The following is a 27245-nucleotide window of genomic DNA, read 5'->3' on the forward strand; positions in this document are numbered from 1 at the left end:
AGATACTACTCTCTGCATTGATGTTCAGTGTTCCTTCTCTAAAACAGAAAGCGACTCTGTGTATGAAGAAAAGAAAATGCAATTAATTTAAAGTTTCTTAGTCTTTGCAATCTGCATTCTTTATTATTTAGCATCTCTTCTTTGTTTTGTGCCCAACCCCAATGCCCCTTTAAGTGTTCAAGAAAAGGAAACCAAACTCTGTCCACCGAGAAAATAAAAATGAAACTAATTTAAATCTTTTATTCCTTGCAAGCTGAATATCTCTTTAATATTTAGCATCTCTTGCTTGCTCTGTATCAAAGCAACCTAATTTTAAGATTTTTAGTCACATATGTTGATTTGCAAAAGCTGATTGCAGGAGCTTTAGAATTATAGGCAAATACATCTTGGAAGTTGCATCTTTCTATTTTATGGCATTGCAACCCGTACCTTCTTTTTGCTTGTAACAACATTATGCAGCGATTCTTTTTTTTTCTTGATACCTCAACTACAATCCACTGCAGAAGTAATTTCTCATAAGAATATTTTCACTCGCCCGCTGAAAATGTGCAAAGCAGCAAAGCCTTTGCCTATCTAGCTAGAATCTCTTGAGAATGAAAAGATATTGGATAAACTCATTGTTTTATTCATTGAGAGGATGACTATCGTTGATTAGGTTAAGATGCAAAATTCCACTGATGCAAGGCAGAAATTCATTAGCAGTAAATGGTACGTAGTCTCATATTCAAACCTTGGGCCGGGGATTTCAGTACTCTAACCTCATATTGATATTCAGAATTCCTTCTTTAAGTGTCAGAAAGCTATGTCTATTGTCTGTCAGGGAAAGAAAAGGAGAAAAGGCAACTAATTTAAAGTCTCTTGATTCAAGCAGCATCTCTTTATTACTATTTAGCATCTCTTCATTGCTTTGTACCCAAGCCAAGTACCAAATTCTTACTTGTACATGTAACTATGGTTTGTAAAAGCTGGCCAAGCAAGCTCTTAAAGGAGATATATCCTAGAACTCACTTCCATACATTAATTTGTAATGCATTCCATACCTTTTCTTTGCTTGCTGTAACAACAATATGCAGCAACTCCTATTTTATGACACCTTACCCAAAATCTAGTGCAGAATTCTTTTCTCATAAGAATCTCTTCACTATCCCTTTTCAGAGATTTTTTCAGAGATATCCATATTTACTTTTCATCTTACAAAACAGTTTCTTCTGGGGTTCATCGAGAGAACTAGTTTCCACTGTTGAGGAAAAGATACAATGCTTAAAAATTTTCCTGAAGAAGTCATAAATTTGTGGAACAATGGGGAGATTCGAGGAATGGTTTTGCTTAGTCTCTTACTACAAACCATCCTCATCGTATTTGGTTCTCGGCGAAAGACCATTGCCAGAAGCTGGATCAGGATTCTCGTTTGGTCTGCATACCTATCAGCAGACATGGTGGCAACTGTTGCTTTGGGTAATCTAGCCAGGAGCCAAGGATATTCATCAGGTGACGGTTCAAAAAAAGCAAACAATTCCATCCAGGCATTTTGGGCACCTTTTCTACTCCTGCACCTTGGTGGCCCAGACACAATCACAGCATACTCGATTGAAGATAACGAGTTGTGGTTAAGGCACGCACTTGGTCTTGTAGTCCAAGTCGGAGTGGCTTTTTATGTCTTCTCGAGGTCTTTGGGTAGCGGTATCCTCACTTTCATAGCAATCCCGGTGTTCATTGTCGGCATTATAAAAGTACGCAGAGAGGACTTGGGTGCTCAGTTCTTCAAGCTCTGAAGGCTTGAAAAAGTCTATTCTCTCAAAATTTCGGCCTTTTTATCCATTAAAGGCATTAACAAAAACACGTCATCAAGCTCTCGAGGGAAGTTATCTTCTTCAAGCTTATACTTTTTTGGATATATCCATGTTTATAATGCAGGATCTTGTCCCTGGCATTCCTGCACTAATAAAAAGCGAGGTGCTGATTTCCAAAAATTCAGCAGAAGGCGCCTTCAGGGTGGTAGAGATTGAGCTTGGATTAATATATGATATGCTTTACACTAAAGCGCCCCTGATTTACTCTCGTACCGGAATCATTCTTCGCTCTATCAGCTTTCTGCTCACTTTTACTGCGTTTATTACATTCCAAGTCCTGATTGACAAGCATGCCTACTCAACTATCGACATTACAATCACGTATTTATTGTTTGCGGCCGCTGTTTTTCTCGAGTTTTATGCTTTTTTATGCCTTGTTTTCTCTGACTGGACAATGATTTGGTTGGAAGATGAAGGATGGAATGCCCAGAATAGTGCTTTTTATTCTCTGATAAGGAAGTTAACTAGAAGCGAGAGGTGGTCGAGATCCATAGCACAGCATGACCTGATAAGCTGTTGCATTGAAAACAGGCCACTTGGATGTTTGAAATCGCTGGGAATCAATGAAAAGATGAGGCAGATGTTTGTGCATCGGGTAGATATGAATGGTGATCTACGAAGTTTTATTTTCGAACATCTTCGAAAGAAAGCCAAGGAGATGAAGGAAGATTTTAATGTCATTGATAAAAAATTCAGAAGTAAAATAATAGGTCAGAGGGGAGATGGTGTGCTAGAAAAAAAGGGACTGTTACAGAAATACAAGTGGTGCACGACTGAAGTAGAATTCAGTCGGAGCATTCTTGTTTGGCATCTGGCAACAGAGATTTGTTATTGTGATGATAAAGATAGAAGTAATGTCTCCATAGATTATAAAACAAGCAGATGTTTATCTGAATACATGATGTATCTTTTGGTGATGAGACCAAATATGCTCTCTAAAGGAATCGGTGATGAGGGATATCTAGATACTTTGCAAGACCTGCAGCGTCTAAATCCTCGCAATACAAGAGGCGATGAGGCGACGAGGAAGAAGGGTGTTGTTGATGGAATTTTGCGTTCCGAATTATCTCTTGATGAGATAACGTTTCAAAGTCTCTGGAAAATAGCAAAGTCAGTGGTAATCGGTGGGGAAAAGCTCGCCAAGCAATTGCAGCCATTGGAATCTAAGGAGCGATGGGAGATGATAAAGGAAGTTTGGATAGAAATGCTTGCTTATGCAGCAGCTCATTGTCCATGGAAAGAACATACTCATCAACTCAGAAGAGGTGGAGAGTTACTCACTCATGTCTCCCTTCTCATGCTACATCTTGGTTTGAGCGAACAGTATGAATTCACGCGATTTGACGGAGACGAAGTTAGTGTATTGGAGTTTTTTCCATCGGTAAGTATACCAAAAATCTCTCTCAAATACATTACTGGATGTGGACTACATTCTTGTTCTTCATTTTATCAATGAAGTGCTTTTAACAAACCTCGAGTTGTTCTGAGAAACAAAATTCATATCAATTCTCTATTTCTGACATGCATAGTCTGTTTAATTGGAAAAAAAAAAAAAACACAGATCATAGCTCGCTGAATGTCATGTATTATTAAGTAAACTTGATTGTTATTGTGTAGTTATTTTTTAAAGATTGTTTTATTTGAAAATATATTAAAATAATATTTTTAACATCAACATGTTAAAACAATTTAAAATCATAAAAAAATATTAATTTTTTTAAAATATTTTTAAAATACAAAAATAAATAAACAAAAATATTAATATATAGCTCAATCCATTACTATATATTATTCTCGAATGTGGTCAATATTAATGCCTTTGTGTCTAAGAAAACTATTATTAATATCATATATTTGCTTTTATTAATTGATGACTCCTTGAATTTTGCAATTCTTTCTTAAAAAGGATGAGAGTTGAAAATATCAGTCGGCTGTAGAAAAGTACGCGAAAGGTATTGTAGACATGTCAATGTCACGACCCGTCGAGGTACGATACTGATTTCCTCTTTTATTGTTCTTTTCACAAGTAGATTGTATAATAGAACAACCTTTTTATTTTTGCACAGCACAAGTCTCTGTTTTACAAAAATGCATGAATGATTAGTCAAGTATGGCAATATTTTTTTCCAAAGAGTAATTGGATTTTATTTATTTATTATTAGTGAGAGATACTGGAAAAAAAAAAGTTTGGGTATATTGATAAAATTATAGTAAATTGTCCATAAAAAAATTAAAATGCTTACAGGTATCTCACAAAATAAATATTAGAAAATACAAGACTCTACAAAATATGTTTGATATATATTGATAAATTTATAAATATATACATTAAATTATTTATATATGTAAATATATACAAGACTTTTTATTTTTATTTTTTAGTGGACAGGCACTCCACCAAAGTTTTCTTACCATGTATGATCCTCAGACTTTTTATTAATGAGTCCGGTCAATATTGATGCCCTTGTGTCAAACAAAAAACTATAAAATAAATTATTAATATTAGATATTTACTTTCGTTACGTTAACCGATGATTACTTGAATTTCTGAAAACAAATTGAATGACGTCTCACCGGAATCTCAATATTGCCAGGTCTTATACAGATATTTGGCTAAAACTGCCGACACGTCACTGTCAGGTCCCGATGAGGTATGCTACCGACTTCCTGGTTCTGGCTGTTTTCTCCTCTGGTATATTATATAATGTAACGATACAAAATTTAGGATATAATAAATTTATTATTTATAATGTATTGATTTTTAAACCCGGCTCGGTTCAAGGCTCGGATTCCTGGTTTTGAACGGATCGGCCAGATCAATTCTTATTTTTTTAAAAAAATCAAAATGATATTGTTTTAGTAAAAAAAAAAAAGTTAATGGGTTGCAACCGGGTTTATGACCGAGTTTTGCCGGGCCGGCCGGGTCACACCGGATCATGACTTATCCTATTTTTTTATCAACCCTGCCTGGATCCTGGGTCAACCCACCGGGACAGATCGGATTTCAAAACTATGATATTGATATTAAAAATAAATTTATACAAATAAAACCTATTTTAAAAATCAACCCTTCATACCATAGTAAAAAGACTATTAGCGGATAGACTCTACACCACAATTTTCTTATGATATCATAGCTCAATCCATGGCTATATAGTTTCCTCCAAGGTTAGTTGTTTATTTTATATCTTAAAAGTATTTAAAAAAAAATTAAAATTAATATTTTTTTATAATTTCAAATCACTTTAATGTGTTGATATCAAAAATAATTTTTTTAAATATTATATATTTTGATTTATTTTCAAATAAAAAATATTTTAAAAAGCAATCGCTATCATACTTCTAAACATTTCTTAAAAAAACTATAAAATAAATTATTCATTAGAAATTTGCTTTTGTTCATTGATGATTACTTGAATTCCTGATACAAATGAATGATGCTTCACTGCAATTTGCTTTTTTATTTTTTTGAAGGAGGAAGATGAAGAACATCTCCTGGCGTTAATTCAGAGATAATGCAGACATGTTAGTGTCCAATCCCTATGAGGTATGATACCGACTTCCTTCCTCGCTATCCTTTTCCTCAAGTAAATTGTATAATGGAGTAGTGCAGAATTAATTATATACATGGCCACTTGTCTTTTTTATTTTTACATGGCACAACACAGGTATTTGTTTTACAACAATGGATGAAGGATTTGTCAGGTCCTTCGATCATGAGGCAACAATTCTAGAAATTTTTTTTCTGAAAGTAATTAGAAACTGTTTTTTTTTTAAATATCATGGGAAAAAAGTTCTTAAAAAGACTTTACTATCATTTTTATTGAATTCAAAGCATGACACCTGGATGATAATGATTTCATGTGTGAAAAAAATATTATTTTATTTCTCTCATTTAATTAATATCATTAAATTCAAAATCAATGATTAAATTTAAAGTATGATTAATCAAGTTTTTTAAAAATATGTGAGTATTCAAATTCAAAAATAGGAATGAGAAGAAAGAATTGGGAGTATGATTAAAAAAAAAAACCATATGTAAATGGTAAGCTTTTTAATGGCCAAGTTACCATTGCTAATTTTAGAAACTAGAGGGATAATATTGGAAAAGTTTAAACTATAGGATTAGAAGAAAACGTTAAATTTATCAAATAATATTTTTGTGCATAATATATGTCATTCAATGTTGATTTTAAGCCAAGTTATGTGATTGATAGATCACCATTAGAGACATCTTGCTTGGGGATGACAATAAAAGTCTACCTATTGCTTCAAAATTATAAACTAACCTTCACATTTATCCAAGCTAATCTTCAATCCTCCCTACTTATGTTTATTGGTCTATTTCCATTTTAAAAAAAAGTACATAAAATTTATTTATATAAAATATAGAAGGAAAACATTTTCAGATAAATTAAAACAATCTTATTAATTAAAAAAAATCACTATTAATTAAAAAAATATTCTTAAAAAATTTTAAATAAAACATAAGCTAGTGTATTATTTATTTGTTGAAGCAAAAAAGTTATTAGAATTATAAAGGAAAATTTGAATAAAAAATGTTTTTATTATGTTGTGGATGTATTAAAAAATGCATGAATATTGAAATTTTCTAGAATTTATTTTTAATTTAATAATGCGATAATAAAAAATTACATAGAGAAGTGAAAAAAATAAATTTAAAAGGAAAAATGTAAGCAAATAATGAAAAGCTGAAAATAAATGTTGCTCGATAATTTTATGAAAATATATTATATTTATATTCAAAATAAAAAATAAAAAATATATTTATTTTCTTTAAATAAAGGAAAAGTTTAAAAAATATATATAATAAAAATAGAATAGATGTTTGGGCATGAGTAGCCCAGTACCTAGTTCTTTGAGAGCTCTCAAGGGCCTTGTACGTGGGCTGAAAGCTAAACCCACGTGTCATTTTTTTATTTGACTATAGAAGCATGTAACAAGACGTTCATTTTTCTTTTATTATGCAAACGACAGGTGGCTGGAAATTCAGCGGTTGTTCTAAAAATTCGTTCTTAGGACCATTTTGCATACTTCGAACAGCATGCAAATAAAACAAGATTAATGTACTTAATTTGCTAGCCAAATTTAATCAATTAATATCAGGAAATTAGTCTTTCTATATATTGAAATTCAAGAGACTCCTAATTTTTATTTTTAAATAAAAATAAATTACGTTTATTAATGAAATATCAACTAATTACCCCTACTGAGTTCCAAGTTCCAACATGATTATTTTGAAGGTGTATGTGGAAGAATTTGAAAAGATAGTGGCAGCTAAAGAACAAAAACTTAAGCACAGAGGATTGGCACTCTTCCAGGAGGTTCGCCACCACAAAGTAGCGATCGATGGATCAGTCAAACTCCTTCAAATAATGAGATTAGTTTAAGCATTGAATAAGAATACTAGCTTTTGTTACCTTGTGTTCATAATAGCTAAATTCCTCATCAGAAAAACATGAGCAAATCATCTTTATTCATTATTCACATGTGTTCATCTGTTGAAGACTAAGATTAATAATTTATTAATTTCATATTTGGTTCTAAAAATGAGCAATTTCTTTTTCTTTTTTTTCCAATTTTGCATAGAATCTCTCATAATGATAAAAAACTAATTAAAAGATAAAATTTGTGATCAAGATCTCATAACTGGAATAACCTAATAAAAAGTAAAACAAAACAAATTATAAAGTGTAATTTTTAATTAGTTTAATATTAAAAATAAAATAAAAAAACAAAACAATTAGATTAACTCACTAATTTATAATATAAATTATGAGATTGAAATAAGGCATAATGATTCATGAAATCTTTAATAAACAAAGATAAGGTTAAAGAATATGAAAAATATTATTAAAATAAAAAATAATTTATAAAAAATAAAAATAAAATACTATTGGAATGAGTATTAGGAAATAAAAACACTACCTTTTTATAAGTTTTTGTTAATAATTAATTACTAGGTTTAGCATCTACATTCTTAGTAGCTATCTTGTCTCTTTAGCTAAAATAGCAAGCATGGCTCGTTATTTTACCTATATGAACAGTACTCGCTATATATAGCGAGTACTGTAGCACTCTCTATTCAGCTGGAAATTCAGTAGCGGGAAGAATAATTGTTCGCGGCAAAGAAAATAGAGAATTCCTCATCCTCCATTCCTCTACACTTCCAAAATCCCAGGTCTTCTTTTTATTTGATCTGGGTTTTATCTAAATCTCCTCCTTCATTTCTTCATGCTTGTGATTTAGGATCTGATATTCTCTCTTGCCTCTTGACTCCCGATTTAGGTACTTGATTTCTCTTCTACAAGTTTTTTTTAATACTATTTTACAGTTGTAACTTACGTAAGGATTCTTTATAATTCTTTACATGAGTTGCAGGTGGATTTTTTAAAAACTAAACTTGGTTTAGGAGTCAATTTTGAATCCAAGGGTTTTCTTTTCTTTCTTCTTTCCTTGAGTACTTGTAAATTTCCTTAATTTTTGGACTTTTCTTTCAAGATTTGATGATATACAGATCTGGGTATTTCTTTTTAGTTGCTGAGAAACTAACAAAAAGAAGATGGGCATACAGACTTAGTAGCTTTATCTCTGTCTTTCTTCACATTAACAACACTTAGAGAGAGAGAGAGAGAGAGAGAGAGAGAGAGAGAGGGTGTGGATTTGAGACAAGTGGTTGCTGGGGTGCTGACGCTAACTGTGTTTGTGATGCTTGGTAACATGATCAAGAGAGACCATTTTGATTCTGTCGAGACCATTGCTCTTTTAGGCTACTGATGATATAGAAGAAGCAAAGAAATTGAATTACTATTTTGTTTTCTAATTGTTTAGGCTCTCAAAACTTTGTGGTGTCTTTTTAATTTTCTGTCATATTTGAAGTCTCAACTTTGTTCTTGTTCTGCAAGGAATTGATTGCAAGTACTTGTATCTTAGGAGCAATTTTGGTTCCATGCTGATATTGTTAACTGGTTTGTTTTTAAGATGATAAAAGTAAAAATGATAAAATATTCATAGATTTTCTATTTTAGAAAGCATAAATATAATAATATTTTTTTAACTTGTTAGTTAAAATGGCTTTTTAGCTATTTTAACTAAAATTTAACTAAAATATAGAGCATGGATGTGGATGGCTCAGGCCGAGTTATTTTTTTTTAATGTAAAATAATATATATTTTTAATATTATTATAAATTTGATCTAGTTAATTAAACTTGAAAAATTTTAATTTAATTTTTTATATCATTTGGATTTTAAATTAAATTATTTTGAAAGTTTTTCTAATATAACTTAGTAGATTTGACAAGTTTAAAAATAATTTGATTAATTATTAAAATTATAGTTTGATTTTAAAATAAAATTGATTTAAAATCTTTTTAAAAAAATATTAAAATAAAAAATATTGAATTAAAATATGTTGTTTTACTTGATAAAATGAGCGTTTTCTTTGATAACAAGTGCCCCACGATATTTTCAACGCTGGTGTACTTATTATAAATTTGATAAACTTAAAGCATCCATTAAATATTATCCAAAAACATTTACTTAACTATTAGATTATGTTAAAAAATAAAAAAAATCGAATGTTTAAATGAAAATCATTGATATGAATTATAAATATTAAATAAATTTTATTTTTTATGATAATATTTTTAAGTGATAAATATAATTTATATAAGCAAAAATGAAAATTAATTTTGAGTGTTGAACAACTCGTAAAAAGTATTCTAAAGATGTTGTTAGCAGAACCATTGTATATAACCTTTTTCTAAATGAAAAAGACAAATTTAAGTCTTGTCTGATTGTTATCTTTAGACTTTTCCTCTCTCTCTCTCTCTCCCCTGTTTTCTCTCTCTTTTGTCCTAACAAAATCCCAGTGACTAAGGTCTTCATTAATGACCTCATTCAATGTTTATGTAAATCTAATATTACTACTTCCATGGTAATCAAGATAGAGCTTTACTCTTTATTTTAATTTTAAAATTTATGAGATTAACTGAGATATCTACATGCTGATTCTGATTTGAATATCCATATTAATTCAAAAAAATAAAAATAAAACTTCACTACTTCTACACTAATGTTTATGTGAAGCTCCTCGTTTTTTTTAATATTTTTTACCAATTTCATTTCAGATTTTTTTTTTAACATTCGTTGATATTCCTTTTTTTTTAATTATCCCCTTTTTTATGGTGGCAATCCACAAATTTATTTATGTGTAGAGTTACAATAAAACTCTATTGTGTTTTAGTTTTAGTTTTTTTTTTTTAACTAGTCTTATAGATTAAAAGATAGTTTAATAATATGTAATGAAGGATAAAGTGATGAATATATTGATGAAACATATTTGACGGTGGGAAATATATAATTTTTTATTTTACTTTTTCATGAAAGTCTTGATTTTTGTATTTTGATTTTTTCATTTTTACATAAAAATTATTCTTTCTTAATATTTTTCTTTGGGTTTTAAAATAAAATTTTATTTATATAGAAAATTAAAAAATAAAGAAAAAAATAATCAAACAAACATTGATTATTTTTTTCATCAATTTTTATTTGAAAAAAACTAGAATCAATGACCTCTGGTGTCATTATATCTTTGCGTATATGTTAATCGGTGATATTTTTAATTCATGTTTTCTCGAATTAAGATGTTATTGGAGATTTCCATTCGGGTATTTTACCATTATTCCAAGAAGAAGAAGACGACGAAGAAGAAGAAAACAGGAAATTGTCCAATAGTGAATTTGGGCAAAACTGTAATCTTCGTCTGAATTCTGAACTTAAAAAGAAAATAAAAAACTATAGGCACCAAATTGTCCCACGACATTGTGGGACAAAGATAAGGAAAAGCCCAAAAGAAGTGGGTAGAAGAAGCTTGTGTGGGGAGCCTGACAGCCACGCTTCCATTTGCTCTCCAAACTTCCTACACTATTTACCTCTACACACCACTCACTTATCCCCATATCTCTTCTCTTTACTGTTAAACGAAGACAGACTGTGAGGAAGAGAAGAGGAAAAAGTCCTGCAAAAATGGCCTTGCATGCACCAATAAGGCTTCAAGCCACAAAAACATCACCGCCACCTTCTCTTTTAGCTCCTAATGGCAACAATGTTGGTCTTAAAGGTCCAACTGATCGTTTTGCTCTAAAATCATCCTTCTTTTCTCCTTCACTTCACCTCTTGATTGCTTCTTACAATCAGCAGCAGCCTCTTGCATCTGCTGCACCAAGATTCTCCATGCGTGCTGCAACCAAGCAGGCCTACATTTGTAGAGATTGCGGGTACTATTTATTTTCCTTTTTTCTTTTATTTCTTGCACGGTATTGGTTTTAGCATTTGGAAGCGAAATTAACAGGATTTGGTGTGATAAATTAATTATGGTGATGCAGGTATATTTACAATGACAGGAAACCCTTTGACAAACAGCCTGATAATTACTTCTGCCCTGGTAATTACTTTCATCTCTGGGATTTATTTGAATGTTCATTTTCCACTGAAAAAAAATTATCCTATGGCCATCCCTCACACAGTCAACTGATCATGTCTAGTTATTGTTATTAGTGGTGATAATTTGCATCTATAATGGCCTTGCATCAAAGTGTAAGCTGTGGTGTTACCCTAGAATCTAGTAGCCTTATCCACAAAGAGTGCTGATTTCGTTGGTTTATTTTAGTATTGCTATCTAATCCTAAGCGAAACGCTTGAAAAGTCGCTGACACTAGACAGGATACAGAAGTTAGGGAGATATATTTTAAAATATTTTTTAGGCCTGTTTAGATTACAAAATTACAAGGGTTGTACTAATGATGAGTTAATTATGCTTTGCAGTTTGTGGTGCTCCTAAAAGGAGATTTAGGGAATACATGCCTGCTGTGACAAAAAATGTTAATGACAAAGATGTTCGTAAGGCACGTAAAGAACAGATCCAGAAAGATGAAGCAATTGGGTATGCGTAATTCTTGACAACTGGTGAAACGATGCAATTTACATTTTGTTTTTGCCTCATAGCTTGATCATGCTATAATTCACGCCTTTTATTTTGAATTTGAACTTGTCAGGCGAGCTTTGCCAATTGCAGTGGTGGTTGGAATTGTAGCTCTTGCTGGCATATACTTCTACATCAACAATTCCTTCCCAGGTTGAATGGCAGCAACTCCTTGTAAACCCCAGTGTGAAACGAATGTCATAATGTGAATGCTGGAGTTCATAGAACTTTTCTTGTATTTTTTATTCCATTTAGGACAACATATGTTCTGTAGCACTTTCTGCTGCCATTGTTCTAATAGCTGAAAAACAGTTGTCTTCTTATTATTCTGAGTAACAATGAAAAAGAACAGAGTTTAAAGATCCTCAGCTTGGTAAGTTGGGGATAAGACAAACTTCTCCCATATCTTCAGAGAGCATCTAGGAAATAAGCTTTGACAGGGCATATTTGCAGCATTGACAAGGTTAGAAATTGCAAAAACATCTCCTCTGTGAAGTAGTATCACCCATTAAAAAAACCCTTTCCGTTCCCTGATGAACGAGGGATGATATTGACCTAATTTAGATTACTTGATGCTACAACTTATGCAGTCCCACTATGCCAAATCCTCCCAGCTGTTAATTTCCACCGCCGTCTATACCTATCAAATCCCATGATGGTTAGCAAATTATGAAGGGTCAATGCCTCAACTATCATCCAGACGGCGAGTTCTTTGATGGTAAATTTAATAGCAAATGTTACTTGTTAGCTATACAACCAAGCAGAATTGTTTACTCTTTTCTCCATCGACAGGGGAGGGGGGAGTTTAAAGGAGAAAACAAGTCACTAACACAAGAGACTGGAGCAGGCTTGAACTCGCAAGGTCCTTCTTTCACTCACCAAACCTATAATCAAAACTCACGTTAATAACAAATGGAAGAAAGAAAAGAAAAGGGATAAGCTCCAGCTTCATTCCCAAAAAAAATGATACTCAAACCATGAAAGCAACCTGATTTCCATCATCATCAGATCCCCTATCCCAGGTATGTATTTCATTATTCATTATTCTTCATTCCCAGGTATATATTTTTTTTAATTCTTGTTACAAGAATAAAAAAAATTATAGTAATATTTATTATTTATTTTAAAGCACCTCTAACATAAGAATGTGATCGTTTATCAAGCATAATATTGCACTGATTGACATTTTATAAACAAACATTAATGTTCTATCTACTTAAATGTTTAAGTTATTTAGCTCATAAAACTTAAATATATATTTGGATATTTTTTTTAAATACAACTTTAATCCCAAAATATGTTCAGATTTTATCTTCCACGTATCTTATCCTCGCAAATTCAACATTGAATTTTTTTTTTAATCCCCATTTTGATGTATATGTGCTTCCTAGTAAATAATATAATCCTATTATTTCCAAATCAAAAATAAATTGGACTAGAACATAGCGATCAATTAACATGGAGGCTTAGCGTAGTATTTGACTATTTATTCATTTGTTAGCCTTTTTTTTATTATGAATTCTTCAATTATAATGTAATTATCAGTCGCATGCTCGCACATTCTTTCAAGGTTTGGTTGCTACGTGGAAAGCATGGTTTCATGTTCATCTACGTGGGTGTTTGTATTACGTGCGTGTGTTTTTTTTTTAAATTAAATTAATATTTTTATTGTTTTGATATATTAATAATAAAAGAAAAATAAAAAAAATATTTTAATATATTTTTAAATAAAAAAAATACTTTAAAAAAAAACTTCTTCCAAACACTTTTAAATGACCGACAGATATTATTAGATATTTTTATCTTTCTTTTTCTTTCATTTTATGCCTTTCTTTAATTATTACTGCTATTTATGTTTTATATTACTTCAGGCAAAAAAGAATTTACAGATGAAATTTTTTTAGCCCTTCCTAGAACTTTGGAAGTTGAGAAACATTTAAAAAAACTGGGAACTTACATCTTCTGGCACATGATGTGATGCTGATTTTGAGTATTAAAATGGATGGTTTGTTGTAAAGGTGAAAGTTTCAGAAACAGAAATCTATTGTATTGGTTGTCAATTCCTGCAAGGGAAAATCTTGAATTTGATAATTTTGGATGTCCAAGAACATGGGATGATTGATGGACAAGGCTATTCTTATGTAGTATACAACAAAATCCAATGGCTATGATCAAGGTTGTTAAAATCGTGATTTTAACACGGTATGAAAAATCATACGCAAACTCGGATCATAAAAACGGATCGTAAAATCATAAAAAAATCATAAGGAATTTTAAAATACATTAAAAAAAAATTCCTCAACTTCCTCAACTTGGTGTTCAGTTTTTTCTCCTGTCCAACGCGAAGCAACAAGGCGACCCAGGTCTTCTCTTAACAACCCCTCGGTGCTTTCAGATCCATCAGTTGGCAATCCCTCAGTATTTTCATATTCATCTTTCTGTTGCTGAGAGCAACGAATACTATTCAGGTTCATGGTGAAACTCAACAATATAAATACAGAAATACTAATTTAAATGGAGAACTTCCAATTTTTTCAATGCTATTAAATAGAATTTTCATGTGTTGTTATTACAACTATATGAAATTAAAAAGGAAAAATCAACTCATTGCAGTCCCAGGTAAAGGACATCCTGAATAAGTAATCAACTTGCTTCTCTATTGTTCCCTCCACTGCTCAATTTGATGTTGATTCTTGCAAAAGTGTATCACATATAAAGAAGCAAACTTCATGAGAGACAGGTTAAGGGTACAACAGTTCAATAGGAAACAACAAATTGTCCAGGTAATTTCTTTAGCAATCTTGAAGTTCACCATCATCAATATCAAATTGCTAATGTACAAGGGTGCTCTTGGCAGTCACAAGAGTTGTATACATAGCTATCTACTATTGGGCTCAATGTGACTGACGTAAATACTATTTATTGCTAATGTACATTGATCATAAACCCACTTGAAGACTAGAGAAACAAGATAAACGGACAGTGTAACTTACCTCGTGAAGACTGGAGAGACGTCGTTGACCGTTGTTGTTGTGTGGACTGTGATTCTCACAGTGGCTGGTGGAAAGAACGTCGTCGATGATGGAAATAATGCAGATGAGGGACGAGCGAGGGCTGTGACGGTGGTTGATTGTTGGCTGAGAGGAAGACTGCAAGAGATTAAGAGAAGACTGAAAAGAGAAGACTGATTCGGTGAAGAGAAGACTGAAGAGAGAAGACTGTTGGTTGTTAAATTTGGGATTTTCAATTTAGGAATTTCGTGAATTACTGAATTGTGAATGTCACTGAAGAGAAGACTGAAGAGAGAAGACTGATTCGGTGAGTCACAGTTACTTTGCCTTCGATCTGTTCAAGCCAATAGGCGGGTGACACGTGGCAACTACACTGAATTTTGTTCTCCTGCGGGCAAACTCGTTCAATCGGTGGTGAAATCGCGATTTTAGACGATTTCACCCGATTTTAACGATTTTAACTGTTTTTTACCCGATTTTACTCATTTCCGATTTTTATAAACGATTTAGCACGTAAAGTCTATATTAACTCGTAAAAACGTACGATTTTACGACTTGAATCGCGATTTTAACAACCATGACTATGACTACAATGCTGAAGCCTTTAGGAATTTGGGAGCATGATAAAATTATAGTAATGGAACAAACTAAGCTCCAGCCAGTTGAAAGGATAACTGGCTTGTGTTTCTTTCACCCCTCAATCCAACAATCTAAAAAGCTTCTGGTAGAGAGAGCTCATAGTTTTAACGAAGCTCATGATTATGGGGAGAGCCTGGTTTCAGTCTACTTGGCCAAACATCAAGACACAGACTGTACAAATCAGACAGATTAATAGGTATTTGTGGCTTTCTTTTTCTTCCTCTTGTACCTTTCTTTACTAGTAGGTGGCGATGTATTCTTTATATTTCGGGCAAAAAACTTGACAATTGAAAAGTTTTGAGCCTTCTATAATGACACCCACTTGCCAGTTTTGTTTTCCAGAAATTTTGGTAGTTCAGAAACTTACAAGAATATTGCAATGGAAAATTCTGGCAGCTAATTCTTCTGACAGGTATCAGAAAGTAATTGAAGATGCAATTGAAAATCAATTGTAATATAATCAGGAAGTGTATTAAGATGCAAAGGAAATGAAGCTCATAAGAGACAATCAGTACAGCATAGAAACATTAAACGATCCTGTCATTAACCCTTCACGAGATAATCCATGACTAACCACAGATTTAATGACAGTGTTCTCCTTCTTCTCAGACTCCTTAAAGCAGTAAACAGGAGCCTGCCACTTCGGATCCTCTAGCACCGCCCCCACTTCAAATGTCATCACATGAGCAGTCATTCCTGCAAATCCATGGGATTTTCATAATAAAAAAGCCCTAATAATCACACTTTTAGCAAATAACCAGAATCTAATTATACCAATCAATCTATAGCTTATGAACTTGATAAACAACAAACAGATAATGATGAAAAGAAATGGGCAATGGTTAAAATTTAAGTTAAAAGGAGATGGTATCAAAAGGAGTACCTGTGTAAAAGACCCAGTAAACAGGTCTCTTTGTTATGACATCTTCATAGTACCAAATAAAGTCCACCTTCTGCCACACATTGCAGAGGAAGCCATCAACTTCTTGTTGGCCAAGATGGGTAGCACCTTCAAGCCAATTGGGGCGGAGAACACCAACTGGGAAATGCAAGACTCTGCATTCTTTATTGGAGTCTAACGTGTAGATATAGGAGGTGCCATTATCCCATTCAAGGTCATAAAGAAGCTTTCCAAGTTGGTTCTGGATTATGTTGAAGTTGCGGCCATTAGTCCAGTCATACCAGAGGTCCACCACCTGAAGTGAGCCATTGTTATCCATGAAGAGTATTGAGTGGAATTGGTGTGGCCATGGAGCTGGAGTTGGGTCTGCTGGTTTTGATGATAGTGAAGAGAAACAAAGAGAGAAGGCTAATGGGAGAATGAGGAGAGAGAGAGATTTGACTTTAGAGCCCATTGCTCTTGTTCTGTTACAATTCAATGAGTGTAATGAAGAATCAAGTGACGAGAGGATAGAACAAGAAAGCAACAGGGTGAATAAATAAGGTCCACAAAAGATACAGAGGAATGAGGATGTGGCTTTATCCTTAGACATCAAAATGGGAAATTCCACTTTCAGCCCAACAAAACTTTGGATTCATCAAAAATTGCCTCGTGGCTGCACTTAATTTTGACGTGTGCCTCAATGGCTGCTTGTTTTTATTTAATGAATCCCATAGATATAAAACCCGGTCTCGTGATTAACCCGGTCAAGAGGTCGAATCCTGAATTTTACAGATTAATCCAAAAAATATTTAAAAAATATTTAAATTTTAATATTTCATATGAAAATATTAAAAAAAAAATCTATGTGAATATATGCTATACATCTTGTAAATAATGAAGTTTAAAAGAATATTTTTTAAAAAAATTTATTCCATGTTGAAAAGATATTATGTTATCCTTTAAAGTTGAGGTATTTAAACAAAAAACATTTTTATTCCACATTGAAAAAACATAACTTTTTCTTGTGAACATATAATATTATATTAAAGGGTTTCAAATTCTACATTGAAAAAATAACTTTTTTCTTATGAACATAGAGTATATATATTAAAAAGTTTCATATCTCACATTGAAAAGATATTATGTTATCATTTTAAAATAAAGTATTTAAACCAAAATTTTTTTTATCCCACGTTGAAAAAACATAACGTTTTTCTTGTGAACATAGAATATATATACGAAAGGGCTTCAAATCTCACATTGAAAAAACATAATTTTTTTTCTTGTGAACATAGAGTATATATACGAAAGGACTTCAAATTTCACATTAAAAAAATAACTTTTTTATTAGAAACATAGAGTGTGTGTGTATTAAAAAGTTTTAAATCCCACATTAAAAAAATATTATGTCATCATTTTAAATTGAAATATTTAAACCAAAATTTTTTTTATCCCACATTGAAAAATCATAACTTTTTTCTTGTAAACATGAAGTATATATATGAAAGGATTTTAAAATCCACATTAAAAAAACATAATTTTTTTTCTTGTAAACATAAAGTATATATATAAAAAAACTTAAAATCTCACATTGAAATTTTTTATTTTTTAAAAAACTTAGATTATAAATACTAAAAGATTTTAAATCCTATAATAAAAAAATAAAATATTTTTCTAGTATTTATATAATAAATTTTAAAAAGTATCAATAACCAACTAAAAAATTATAAAAAAAAATATAGAAAAAAAACCATATTTAAAAGAAGAAAAAAAAATAAAAACACTAGATTTCACCCGAATCATGAGTTAACCGGGTTTTATCAGGTCATTACACCAACCAGTCTTTTAATAAATCTAGACTGGTGAAGCCACTAGATTGACCTATCACGCCGGGTTTCTAGTTTCTAGACTAAATAGGAAAAGAGTACAAGCAGAGCATGGAAAAATATTTTCCGAAACTAAACAGGAATAAAAATACCTAAAGAAACAAATAGCTTTCCCTAAAAATCTCCCGAATCAAATAATCTTACTATAAGGTTCAACAGTGTGAAATGCAAGGCCTGCAAATACATCTCCACTTTTATTAACAGCCAACGGTCCTTTTTTATTTTGCTAGTCATGAGAAGAAATAACAACAATTAAGGTATTCAGAAGAGCACACGTTAATACATTATGACTCGTCAAAAAGCTCAAATGAACAGTCTATATAGCTTCCTGGTAGTAGTAGTGCTACTGGTTTCCAGCCACTGGGCTGCCAGCGCTTTTCTTGATATCATCCCATCCTCTTACCCATGGCTGTCCAGGTATTGCCCGTGTCTCGGGGGCAGCATGGCTGCTGAGATTGTTCATGATCTTGTCACGCACAGCAGAGAATACCTAAAACAGCAAATAAACCACATAAGCATGCAATTTATAGGGAAAGGAAGAATCTGGAGGAAAACCAATTTTCGGGCCATCTAAATGACTCACAGGATTTATGCTCACTGCTTCAGGGGGTTGCTCCTGTCCAGTTAACCATTTCCAAAGATCTGGATTTTCCTGCAGAAGCAAAACAATGTATTCAGTCGCAAATATTAAACACCAGTCAAAAGACTTTGCTCTTTCAGAGTTCAGACCAAGCAATTATGCCCAGCCTTAGTCAAGTAACATGTCAAAGCAGATCCACAAGCATACTCTCTTTTGGCATTATTTTAATTTGTACCTAAGCATCAAATATGCAAGGCAAGAAAACTTTTATGAAACAATTTTATTGTGGACTCTATTCCAAGTGACTAGACAAACATTCTTGCCATCCCTCAATATAGCATAAAGATGTCCGTAAGTGTTTTGATTATGTGGAAGAGAACCAATACAGCTTTTCTTGATTGCTCTGATCAGTTGTTGGAATCTGCATTAGCTTACCGAATGCTCTACTTACATTAGATAACTAGAAACAACTTTGAGATACTAGGGGCAAACGGTTGGGATTTTACCACTCATGATTTGTTATAGAACTTGTCACCAGAAGCTAAAATCTTAAATTAAGTACTGAAGATGCTCTTCCATAAAACTATAGATAACAAAATACTCAAAAGAGCAAATGTGCCAAGTTGTGTATATAGTCACTCCTCGGAGTTACACCTGCTGAAGGGTTTTAAGGTCTGCACTCAGCACAGGCCTTAGACAAGGCAATTAAATATTAGAATCGTCTTTGTGCATCTGCTGAGGTCTGAAAGAAGAGTGTGGTATTCAAAGTAATGTACAATTTTTTATTGTTATGAATGTTGTAATTTCAAAAGCTTATAAAGACCCCAAAAATCAGAAACATAAATCATATTCAACTCTATACGTAGCCGATAAAAAACAACACAGAAGTAGAGCCAAAATGCAATGGACGCTGCAATACACCAGTTCCAATTGACAATGTTTAACAAAGAATTCTCATAGCCTACCATTGAGGTGATAAAACTACGTTGAACTTTCACTATCTGAGACATCAAAACTACCTTAAAACTTTCCCATGCTAGTTCTGAGTTCACTTCACAAACAAAAACCACTAGAACCAATTACTACTAAAAATGCTCTCAAATAATCACGTAACAGAAATAACTTTAAGGCCAACATGCATTTCGTATACAAGGAATAGATGGAGTTAAAACCTGCTGAAGGTCTTCAGGTTCAGCACAAGCCTACATCAGACATTTTACTAACAGAATAAATCTTGGCTTCTCGGCTTGGGTTGGGTATAGGAGAATGGTATGGCTTACATCCAAGGTTCAAACTTTGGTGTTTATAAATATATTTTCAGTCAAAAAAGCTTAAACAGAATATAATCCGATCACATACCATTGCGTAATAGACAACACAAAAATCAGAACCAAAGAGCTGTGGCAAATGTAATAATTTGGTTCCAATTGACAATATCTAATGCAGAATTCAAAAATTACCTCCGAGCCATTAAAACTCGCTTAAAGTTGCAATTTTTTAATCATTAAAACCACCTTATACCCAGTTAGTTCACACAAGACCAAAGTTCACATTGAGAACCAGCTTCAACTGAGAAAATTTATATAAGCTAACATTTGATATTATCACCAATCGAAGTGATAAGAACAAACTAATCCTGTGGTTAGAGCAAAGAACAGAAAATAAGCTAAAAGAAACAAAATTAAAATTAAAACCATAATTAATCATAAAAACTCATGCTGACCAAAAAAATGAAGTGATGGAGAATTATTATTTACCAGATCAAGAACATCAATTAGTGCTTTAACACCATTTTCATCCATAGAATAAATATGCTCTTCTACCCATTTCCCCAAAACCAAATCCAGCTCCAAAAACCCTCTTTGTCTGCTCCTGTACAACAGCCTTAAACAAATAAAAACAAAATAATCAGCTCATGTAATAAACACAAAAACAACAACAAAAATCTTAAAAAGATGAAAACTTTATTTAAAAAATCAAACAAGAATACCTGTTACATAATCTCCTTTTGCTTTCTTCATTAGATAGCTCAAAATCCAATGATGGTTTTTTATTATCATTTTTGTTTAACGTTGAATAACGTGAAAACAGCCCATATTGAGACCTGAAAAAGCCAAAACGTTTAAATCTTTAGAGTTAAATAACATTAAAAGAATCGAGATTTAAAGGTAAAAATTTATAGGTACCTTAAAGGGGATGTAACTGAGATGTGATTGGTTGTGGTGGTGGAGTTGAGGATACGGTGGACGGTAACCAGGGCTCTTCTCAAGCTAGCCATTTTATTGATCATCTTCTTCTGTGGCAACAAGCAATAAAAAAAGAGAGCATAAAAGGCAAGAGATTCTTTGACGACATGTCATTTAAGGATAATTTTGACACACATGTCGTCGTCTTGGATGGAGTTAGGTTCGGTTAACGGTTGAGATGCAATGCTACGTTGATGGTAGCCGCACCACACACATGATGTTCTTCACTTTTTCTTTTTCGATTTTTCTTTTTTCTTTTTTTTAAAAAAAAATATATGTTGGTTTGCTTAGGGGCCAGAAGCGAACGATTGTTAATAATTTTACTTTTCTTTAAATATGTAACAAAAGAAAAGACGCTGTTATATCACACAATGTTTTTTTTTAAATAACAAATAAATAAAAACAATGATGAAAGTGGTAATTTCAAACAATTTTTTGGTCTATTATTAATAATCTTTATTTATTACTTTTTCGTTATCTTTTATTCCTTACATATATCAATTTTCCAAAATACAAGTTCTTAAGAAGTAATTTTGAGAATATGATTAGCATTGATGGATTTTGAGCATGTTCATGAAACTATTTATTGTGATATAACATAGTTTTATTGGATAAAAAACATGTGTGGTTCTTCTAATTTATTTTTTTGATAAAATCTATCATTTTAATATAAAAATGAATATGACAGATTTTAAATTTTCATTTTCTAGTAATGTCTGGTATCTCCAATTAATTATATATAACAATTCATATATATAATTTATATATATATATTTCTTTTTGAAATATAAAATAAAAGAAAATTAGTTTCCCCGCATACCCAAAACAAAAAAAAGTTCCCCCAAACTCAAAAATTAATCTACTACATAAAAATACAAGAAATACATAAAATAAAAAATTATTCTTAGGAGGAAATTTTTTTTAATATTTAATTTATCTATGAATTTTTATTCAATATATTAATTTATAGTTTTCAATATATCTTTATTAACCCCCACTATTAACTTGTCGTGAATTCCACCCTCTATTTTCGGTTAATTTACAGATTTGGTTAGAGGCACGACGCATGACCTGAAAGTTTAAGGTTTATTACATCCAGTTTCGTAGTGGAGAGACATATCTGATAAATAAATAAATAAAGAAGAAGCAAAACTAGAAGGATAATCTTAGAAGGGCCTCTTCCATGCAGTCTCTTTCTGGAAACCTTTCTGCTGAGCATACAAACCCAGAAATTGGAGATATCAGTCGCTACATAGTAAACCTTGTATTGTTGTTAGCCTGTTAATTATATCTCTAATTGGTTGGATTTTATCTTAGAATCAAATGATTACTCAATCACATTTCCTAACCACCTCCTGCTATTCATGCATGAATAAAAACCATAATTGTTGATTTGATTTCAGAGATGTGGATTGAATGATTATGATAGAACATGGCTCTCAAGAACATGAGAAGAGCCAAATCCGTAATTTATTCCTCTCATGAACTAGTTATGGTTATCCTTCAACAGTCTTACGGTAACCAGCAACCAGTTATGACTGTGATCACAAGAAAAATTCATGGGCAAACCACTGGAGAAATATCCCCTAGTTTTATCATAAATTAACCTTGAACATTCCTTATCTTTCAATGACAAGAAAATGGTTTTGCAGTTGGAAAGCTATAAAAAGAACATCTCGAAAGACCAGAACAATTCAGAATTTGCAAGTAAATTCGATACAGCTTGAACAAAAACGTCAAGGTAACAACTAAAGGAGAAAATTCAACTTTATCCAGCTGAGAATCACAGCAACAGGACGACTTGGTTATATTTTGAGGCCAATCACTTCCTTATGTAATGTCAACAAATATATCATTCTTTCAAGGGAAATTGGTTATTGAATGGTGCTTGACATACCCTTCTAGATATTAAGTAGATTGGCAATCTAAGTACACGAATCTCCGTTCCATTGGCTTGGTAGTTGCTCTCGTTCCCAAGTAGAATCCACAAGGCAACACCTTTGTTAGAAAATGCAGGCTGATGTTATTACCCTCTCTAGTCCCTACTGGATTTAACGTTGTTTTTACCTTTGGATGTTATGCATCAGCAGTTGATCAAAAGAATGTAAACAGTTCCGCAACCTGATGGCATCTTTCAGCCTAATTGCCTCAGAAGTTTACCTCACGTCTCTCAGCAAAAAATTTCCCTGTGATTGCTTGGTCTGGAAGCAGGGCCAGCCATACTCCTGTGTCAGCTCCATCCTCAGCTGATACATTACCAGCCCAGCCTGTCATAGCTGTCTTCACCCACCCTGGGCAGTAGCAGTTTATATAGATCTTCTGACCATTAGGCCGATCGGACAGTTTCTTTGCCATTAGCCTAGTATAAGCATTAACTGCAAGTTTTGACACCGAGTAATCAGTGTTCACCTGAGGCCATCCACCTGATGTATATGTGCGGTCTTCTACTTGTTGTAGGAAAGTAGACACCGTCCTATCAATGAGTTCCTCTGAAAGTGTTTCCAGGTTAGCCAGTTGCTCTCTCAAATCTTTGTCTTCAAGTCTCTGTTAAAGTCACCCAAATTACGATTAACTCAGCAAAGTTAAAAGAACATGTACCCCATAACATTAAAAATAAAACACTTCTGGCACCACTCTTTACCCTCTTTATGAGATAGCTGAATCTCAGAAATGGACACATTGAACAAGCTACAGATACAATATAACGACAATGGAGTTTCTTATCTTCCTTTCTTCTTTATTTATAACTCTCTTTCCTTTTCCTTTGGTTCTTGGCAGGAAATGGATATGTACTTCATGGTAGAGTACGTGACATTCCCTTTTCTGTTTACGATCAGATCCTATGCTATGAAAATGACAAAAGCAGCACACTAATTTTCTGTGCTCAAATTGCGGCAAAAGGACCATTGATTTTATAAAAATGCAGTCAACAAATCATGGCCAAAGCCAGTCCAAGAATTCGATAGCATTACCCATTCCAAGGTGACAGGCCAACAAAAAGATTAGCATGAATTGCATTTTAAATTAATATGCCTCAGACCTTTCCCAGTTAAAAGAATCCATCTTCATGCACATGCATAGCGTTGGTCTAACATGAATTGAAAAAAGAAAAAAAATAAAATAAAAACCCTACATAGCTCAAGCAAAATAACATCCTATGTCTCGGAGAGAGGGCTAAGGAAGATGGAAGGATTACTTACGTTTCGTTTGCCATTTAGTCTTCCAAGCCGTGAACTTACATTAACAATACGAGCACCTACAGAAGAAGGTCTCATCAAAGGAATCAGAGCTTCAGTGACATTTTTGATACCATAATAGTTTGTATCAACAACATTCTTGGCATTTTCAACAGAATTGTCAGACCCCATATTGTAATTAACACCAGCATTATTCACCTGCAAATGGGATAATATGCATAAGACAGAGCAAAGAAATTCAGGACAATATCTATGTAATAACATGCATAAAACATGGAATTATAGTATAAGTAGCACTAGATTTGAAAACTAAAGTGCAGTCAACTTACCAAAACATCTAATCCGCCGTAAGTTTGTTGTATCCACTCAGCAAACGTTTTGATGGATAAAGAATCTAAGACATCAAGTTGATGGAAGTCCACACTCAAACCCAACTCTCGCAAGACATTGGCAGCTTCAAGGCCTGCGCTACTTTCTCGTGATGTCAGGATAACAGACAATCCATGGTCTGCAAGTTGCCTCGCAATCTCAAATCCTATTCCTCTATTTCCACCGGTCACCACAGCAACAGTTTCTGATGACCACCACCTACAAGCATTCAACCAAATTGAAGTTACACCGCTTTGGGGAGCATTAATTTAATATTCTATAATTGAGAAGCATCATCATTAGGCATTCACAAGCATCCTGAAGCAGAATGCCCTAACAAGCTACATAAAAATAACACAACACCAACACCATGATCATGATCTTTTTAGGCAAATACTAGAAAGAAAGATCTAAGACAAGAATATTAATAAAAAGGTACCTTTGATGATCAGAGTAAGGAATGGTACGGAGAAGAGAAATTTCTTGGAGTCTTTTTTCTCTCTTTTCCTTTGCTGGCTCTTTACTTCCCATTTCTTCTTCTTCTTCTTCTTCTTTCTTTCTTTCAGTGGAGGACACAGAGAGAAAAGAGAGAGTCCTTAGATGCAAAATTTGATAAAATTGCAGCGAATTCTGTGGGTTCAGCCTATGCAGTTCGTTCCTCCCGCTCGCTGTTTTTTGGGTCAAATTTCCGTTTTTTTGGGCTCCTATTCCTTACCTTAGCCATGAATAACTAACTTGCCCAAAATAGGAAATGGAGAGCACTTCACTAGAGAACCGTTGAGGGTTAAAAGCCTTTACTTCTTAGTTCTTCAAGTTGTTATAATCCATTAATTTAGTCCTCTACTCCTCAAATTTTCAATTAAGTCCTTGAACTCAAATTCTTTTCATGCACATGTAATAATCTGAATGTCCATGTTCTGCTTAAGACTCAAATCAGAAAAAAGACTTAATTTTGTTGAACGAAAACTAATCCAAATATATCCTTAGAGGTTGATGTCCAAAAAGTAACAGCAATACTAAATAAAGTATATTGTTTTAATACAAAATATTATAGGAACACAATTTCTTCATACATTTCAATTTAGCCTATAGTCTTAATTAATTCAGTATATTTTAAACATTCTTATGAAACGTATTTCATGTAATTTTACGTTTCTGTTCTCAAAGATACGTATGATATGACTACTCCATCCGAAACTGATTGGGTGATCAAATTATCAGATTTTTTTAATAAAAAAAGCCTATTTAGTTCGGATTTAATATTGTCGGTATACCCCGAACCCTTATTTGTTGCGCTAAAAACTGCTAAAATTGAGAATGAATGGGCCTCAGATGGCCCATATACAATCCAGTGGAAACAAATACAAATGACTGGCCAGTGTTTAGTGCAACGTTGCCATTGCGATTTTTTTTAATTAATATAAATATTAGTATCTGTATCTTAACTAATTTTATAAATTTTAAAATTAATAACTTTATAAATTTTTAATAATTTTAAGATTTATAAAACTCAAACTAATAATTTTTAAAAATTAAATTCTAAATTTTACCAGTTAAATTATACCTTCCATCGCAATTCTTTTTCTTGTGAGATGTGGCTCTTCTGATGACGAACAATGGTGCAACCTTCCTGCTGTTTTGGCGTTTTAGAATTTGTGAACCGCTCGCATTCTGGCCAAACCACTGGATTACAGGCATGCCACAATGACTATTCTGAGCTCAAGCCAAGTCATCTGTTGTCTGTAGTGTTGTTGAATCACTTAGCTAGATCATTCTCCGAGTTTCATACGATCAAACCTACTAGCTGTCAGGTTCTAACGACTACTACAATTTCTTTTTTATTTTTCTTTGTCTTTCTTTTTACCCTATTTTTTTTCTTATATTTATTTTCTTACTAACAATTTTAATGCATAACGCACATAATTTTTCTGTATTGCACACATGAATTTTTTACAGGAAAAATATTATTTTTTATAACCAATAACTACATTACTGCTACATCTATTAGCCATCATAAACACCAATAGAAATAAATATACTCTATAACATAAACATGACACACACTAATCGATAAACTTTCTTGACTGATAACATGATTCTCACCTCCATAAAAAAAAAATCACAGGCTAAAAATATATAAATACACCTAATTACTGAACAAGCAAGAGCAATTTCTTTTTAGTATACCAGGTAACTTCATCATGTATCCTATAGCATCGAGCATCACACGAAAATTGTCTAGTTTGTTAACAAGTTAAATAAAAAACATGTAAATTAATAAAAAAACATGTAAATTAATAAAGCTTTCATCACCTTTTAAGCGGCTAGGTATGATGATACCACTAGCTAATCAATACGGCAACATCGAGCATTACCGTCTCCTTTTGTCATAAAATTCAAGCAAACCCATACATTATTTTTTTGGTCTGTTTACATTTATTGTCGTGTAGTTCTTGTCCGGTAATAATTTACCGATCGACAAAATTAAGTATTCCATATAAAGTCCACTGCCTTACTATGTGAATGCTACCTCATTAATGCAACCTGTAGTGTTGAAAACGAAATTTATATCTTTAGGG

At 32.5% G+C, this 27245-nt stretch overlaps 5 protein-coding genes across 8 annotated transcripts in view; 2 read left to right on the top strand and 3 right to left on the bottom strand.

The window, feature by feature from the left end:
- The window catches only part of LOC7456657 (uncharacterized), a 50617-nt gene extending 43196 nt beyond the window's left edge, over nucleotides 1-7421 (top strand). The window contains exons 3-7 of the transcript XR_008057526.1: nucleotides 3116-3231; nucleotides 3757-3837; nucleotides 4445-4501; nucleotides 5325-5397; nucleotides 7115-7421. The gene's annotated coding sequence lies outside the window, so the exon portion shown is untranslated. The remainder of the gene's footprint in view (nucleotides 1-3115; nucleotides 3232-3756; nucleotides 3838-4444; nucleotides 4502-5324; nucleotides 5398-7114) is intronic.
- Nucleotides 7422-10751: 3330 nt separating this feature from the next.
- LOC7456661 (uncharacterized) lies at nucleotides 10752-12249 on the top strand. The gene is made up of 4 exons (XM_002321727.4): nucleotides 10752-11151; nucleotides 11260-11318; nucleotides 11699-11816; nucleotides 11929-12249. Exons 1-4 carry the CDS (start codon nucleotides 10901-10903, stop codon nucleotides 12011-12013), a joined length of 513 nt encoding a protein of 170 aa, XP_002321763.1. The 5' UTR covers nucleotides 10752-10900; the 3' UTR covers nucleotides 12014-12249.
- A 466-nt stretch (nucleotides 12250-12715) lies between these two features.
- On the bottom strand, nucleotides 12716-16959 carry LOC7456662 (uncharacterized protein At4g14100). Of its 4 annotated transcripts, none has more exons than XM_024585976.2 (4): nucleotides 16389-16959; nucleotides 16080-16201; nucleotides 14849-15004; nucleotides 14090-14299 (listed from the first exon to the last, which is right to left on the bottom strand). In XM_024585976.2, exons 1-4 carry the CDS (start codon nucleotides 16858-16860, stop codon nucleotides 14129-14131), a joined length of 921 nt encoding a protein of 306 aa, XP_024441744.2. In that variant the 5' UTR covers nucleotides 16861-16959; the 3' UTR covers nucleotides 14090-14128. The 4 variants fall into 4 exon arrangements, with proteins under 4 accessions (XP_024441746.1, XP_024441744.2, XP_024441745.1 ...); XM_024585977.2 differs by lacking the exon at nucleotides 14090-14299 and adding an exon at nucleotides 14362-14547 and having other exon boundaries at nucleotides 16389-16956; XM_024585978.2 differs by lacking the exons at nucleotides 14090-14299; nucleotides 14849-15004 and adding an exon at nucleotides 12716-12739 and having other exon boundaries at nucleotides 16389-16951.
- Nucleotides 16960-18383: 1424 nt separating this feature from the next.
- On the bottom strand, nucleotides 18384-21238 carry LOC7457586 (succinate dehydrogenase assembly factor 2, mitochondrial). The gene is made up of 5 exons (XM_002322274.4): nucleotides 21041-21238; nucleotides 20845-20958; nucleotides 20612-20738; nucleotides 18858-18926; nucleotides 18384-18764 (listed from the first exon to the last, which is right to left on the bottom strand). The coding sequence occupies exons 1-5, from the start codon at nucleotides 21142-21144 to the stop codon at nucleotides 18618-18620; spliced, it is 561 nt and encodes a 186-aa protein (XP_002322310.1). The 5' UTR covers nucleotides 21145-21238; the 3' UTR covers nucleotides 18384-18617.
- Nucleotides 21239-22782: 1544 nt separating this feature from the next.
- LOC7457587 (uncharacterized) lies at nucleotides 22783-25406 on the bottom strand. The gene is made up of 4 exons (XM_002322275.4): nucleotides 25106-25406; nucleotides 24627-24885; nucleotides 24301-24495; nucleotides 22783-23644 (listed from the first exon to the last, which is right to left on the bottom strand). The coding sequence occupies exons 1-4, from the start codon at nucleotides 25195-25197 to the stop codon at nucleotides 23249-23251; spliced, it is 942 nt and encodes a 313-aa protein (XP_002322311.2). The 5' UTR covers nucleotides 25198-25406; the 3' UTR covers nucleotides 22783-23248.
- Nucleotides 25407-27245: the final 1839 nt, after the last annotated feature.

This window comes from Populus trichocarpa, chromosome 15 (genome assembly GCF_000002775.5).
Source record: "Populus trichocarpa isolate Nisqually-1 chromosome 15, P.trichocarpa_v4.1, whole genome shotgun sequence".
NCBI classification, from domain to species: Eukaryota; Viridiplantae; Streptophyta; class Magnoliopsida; order Malpighiales; family Salicaceae; genus Populus; species Populus trichocarpa.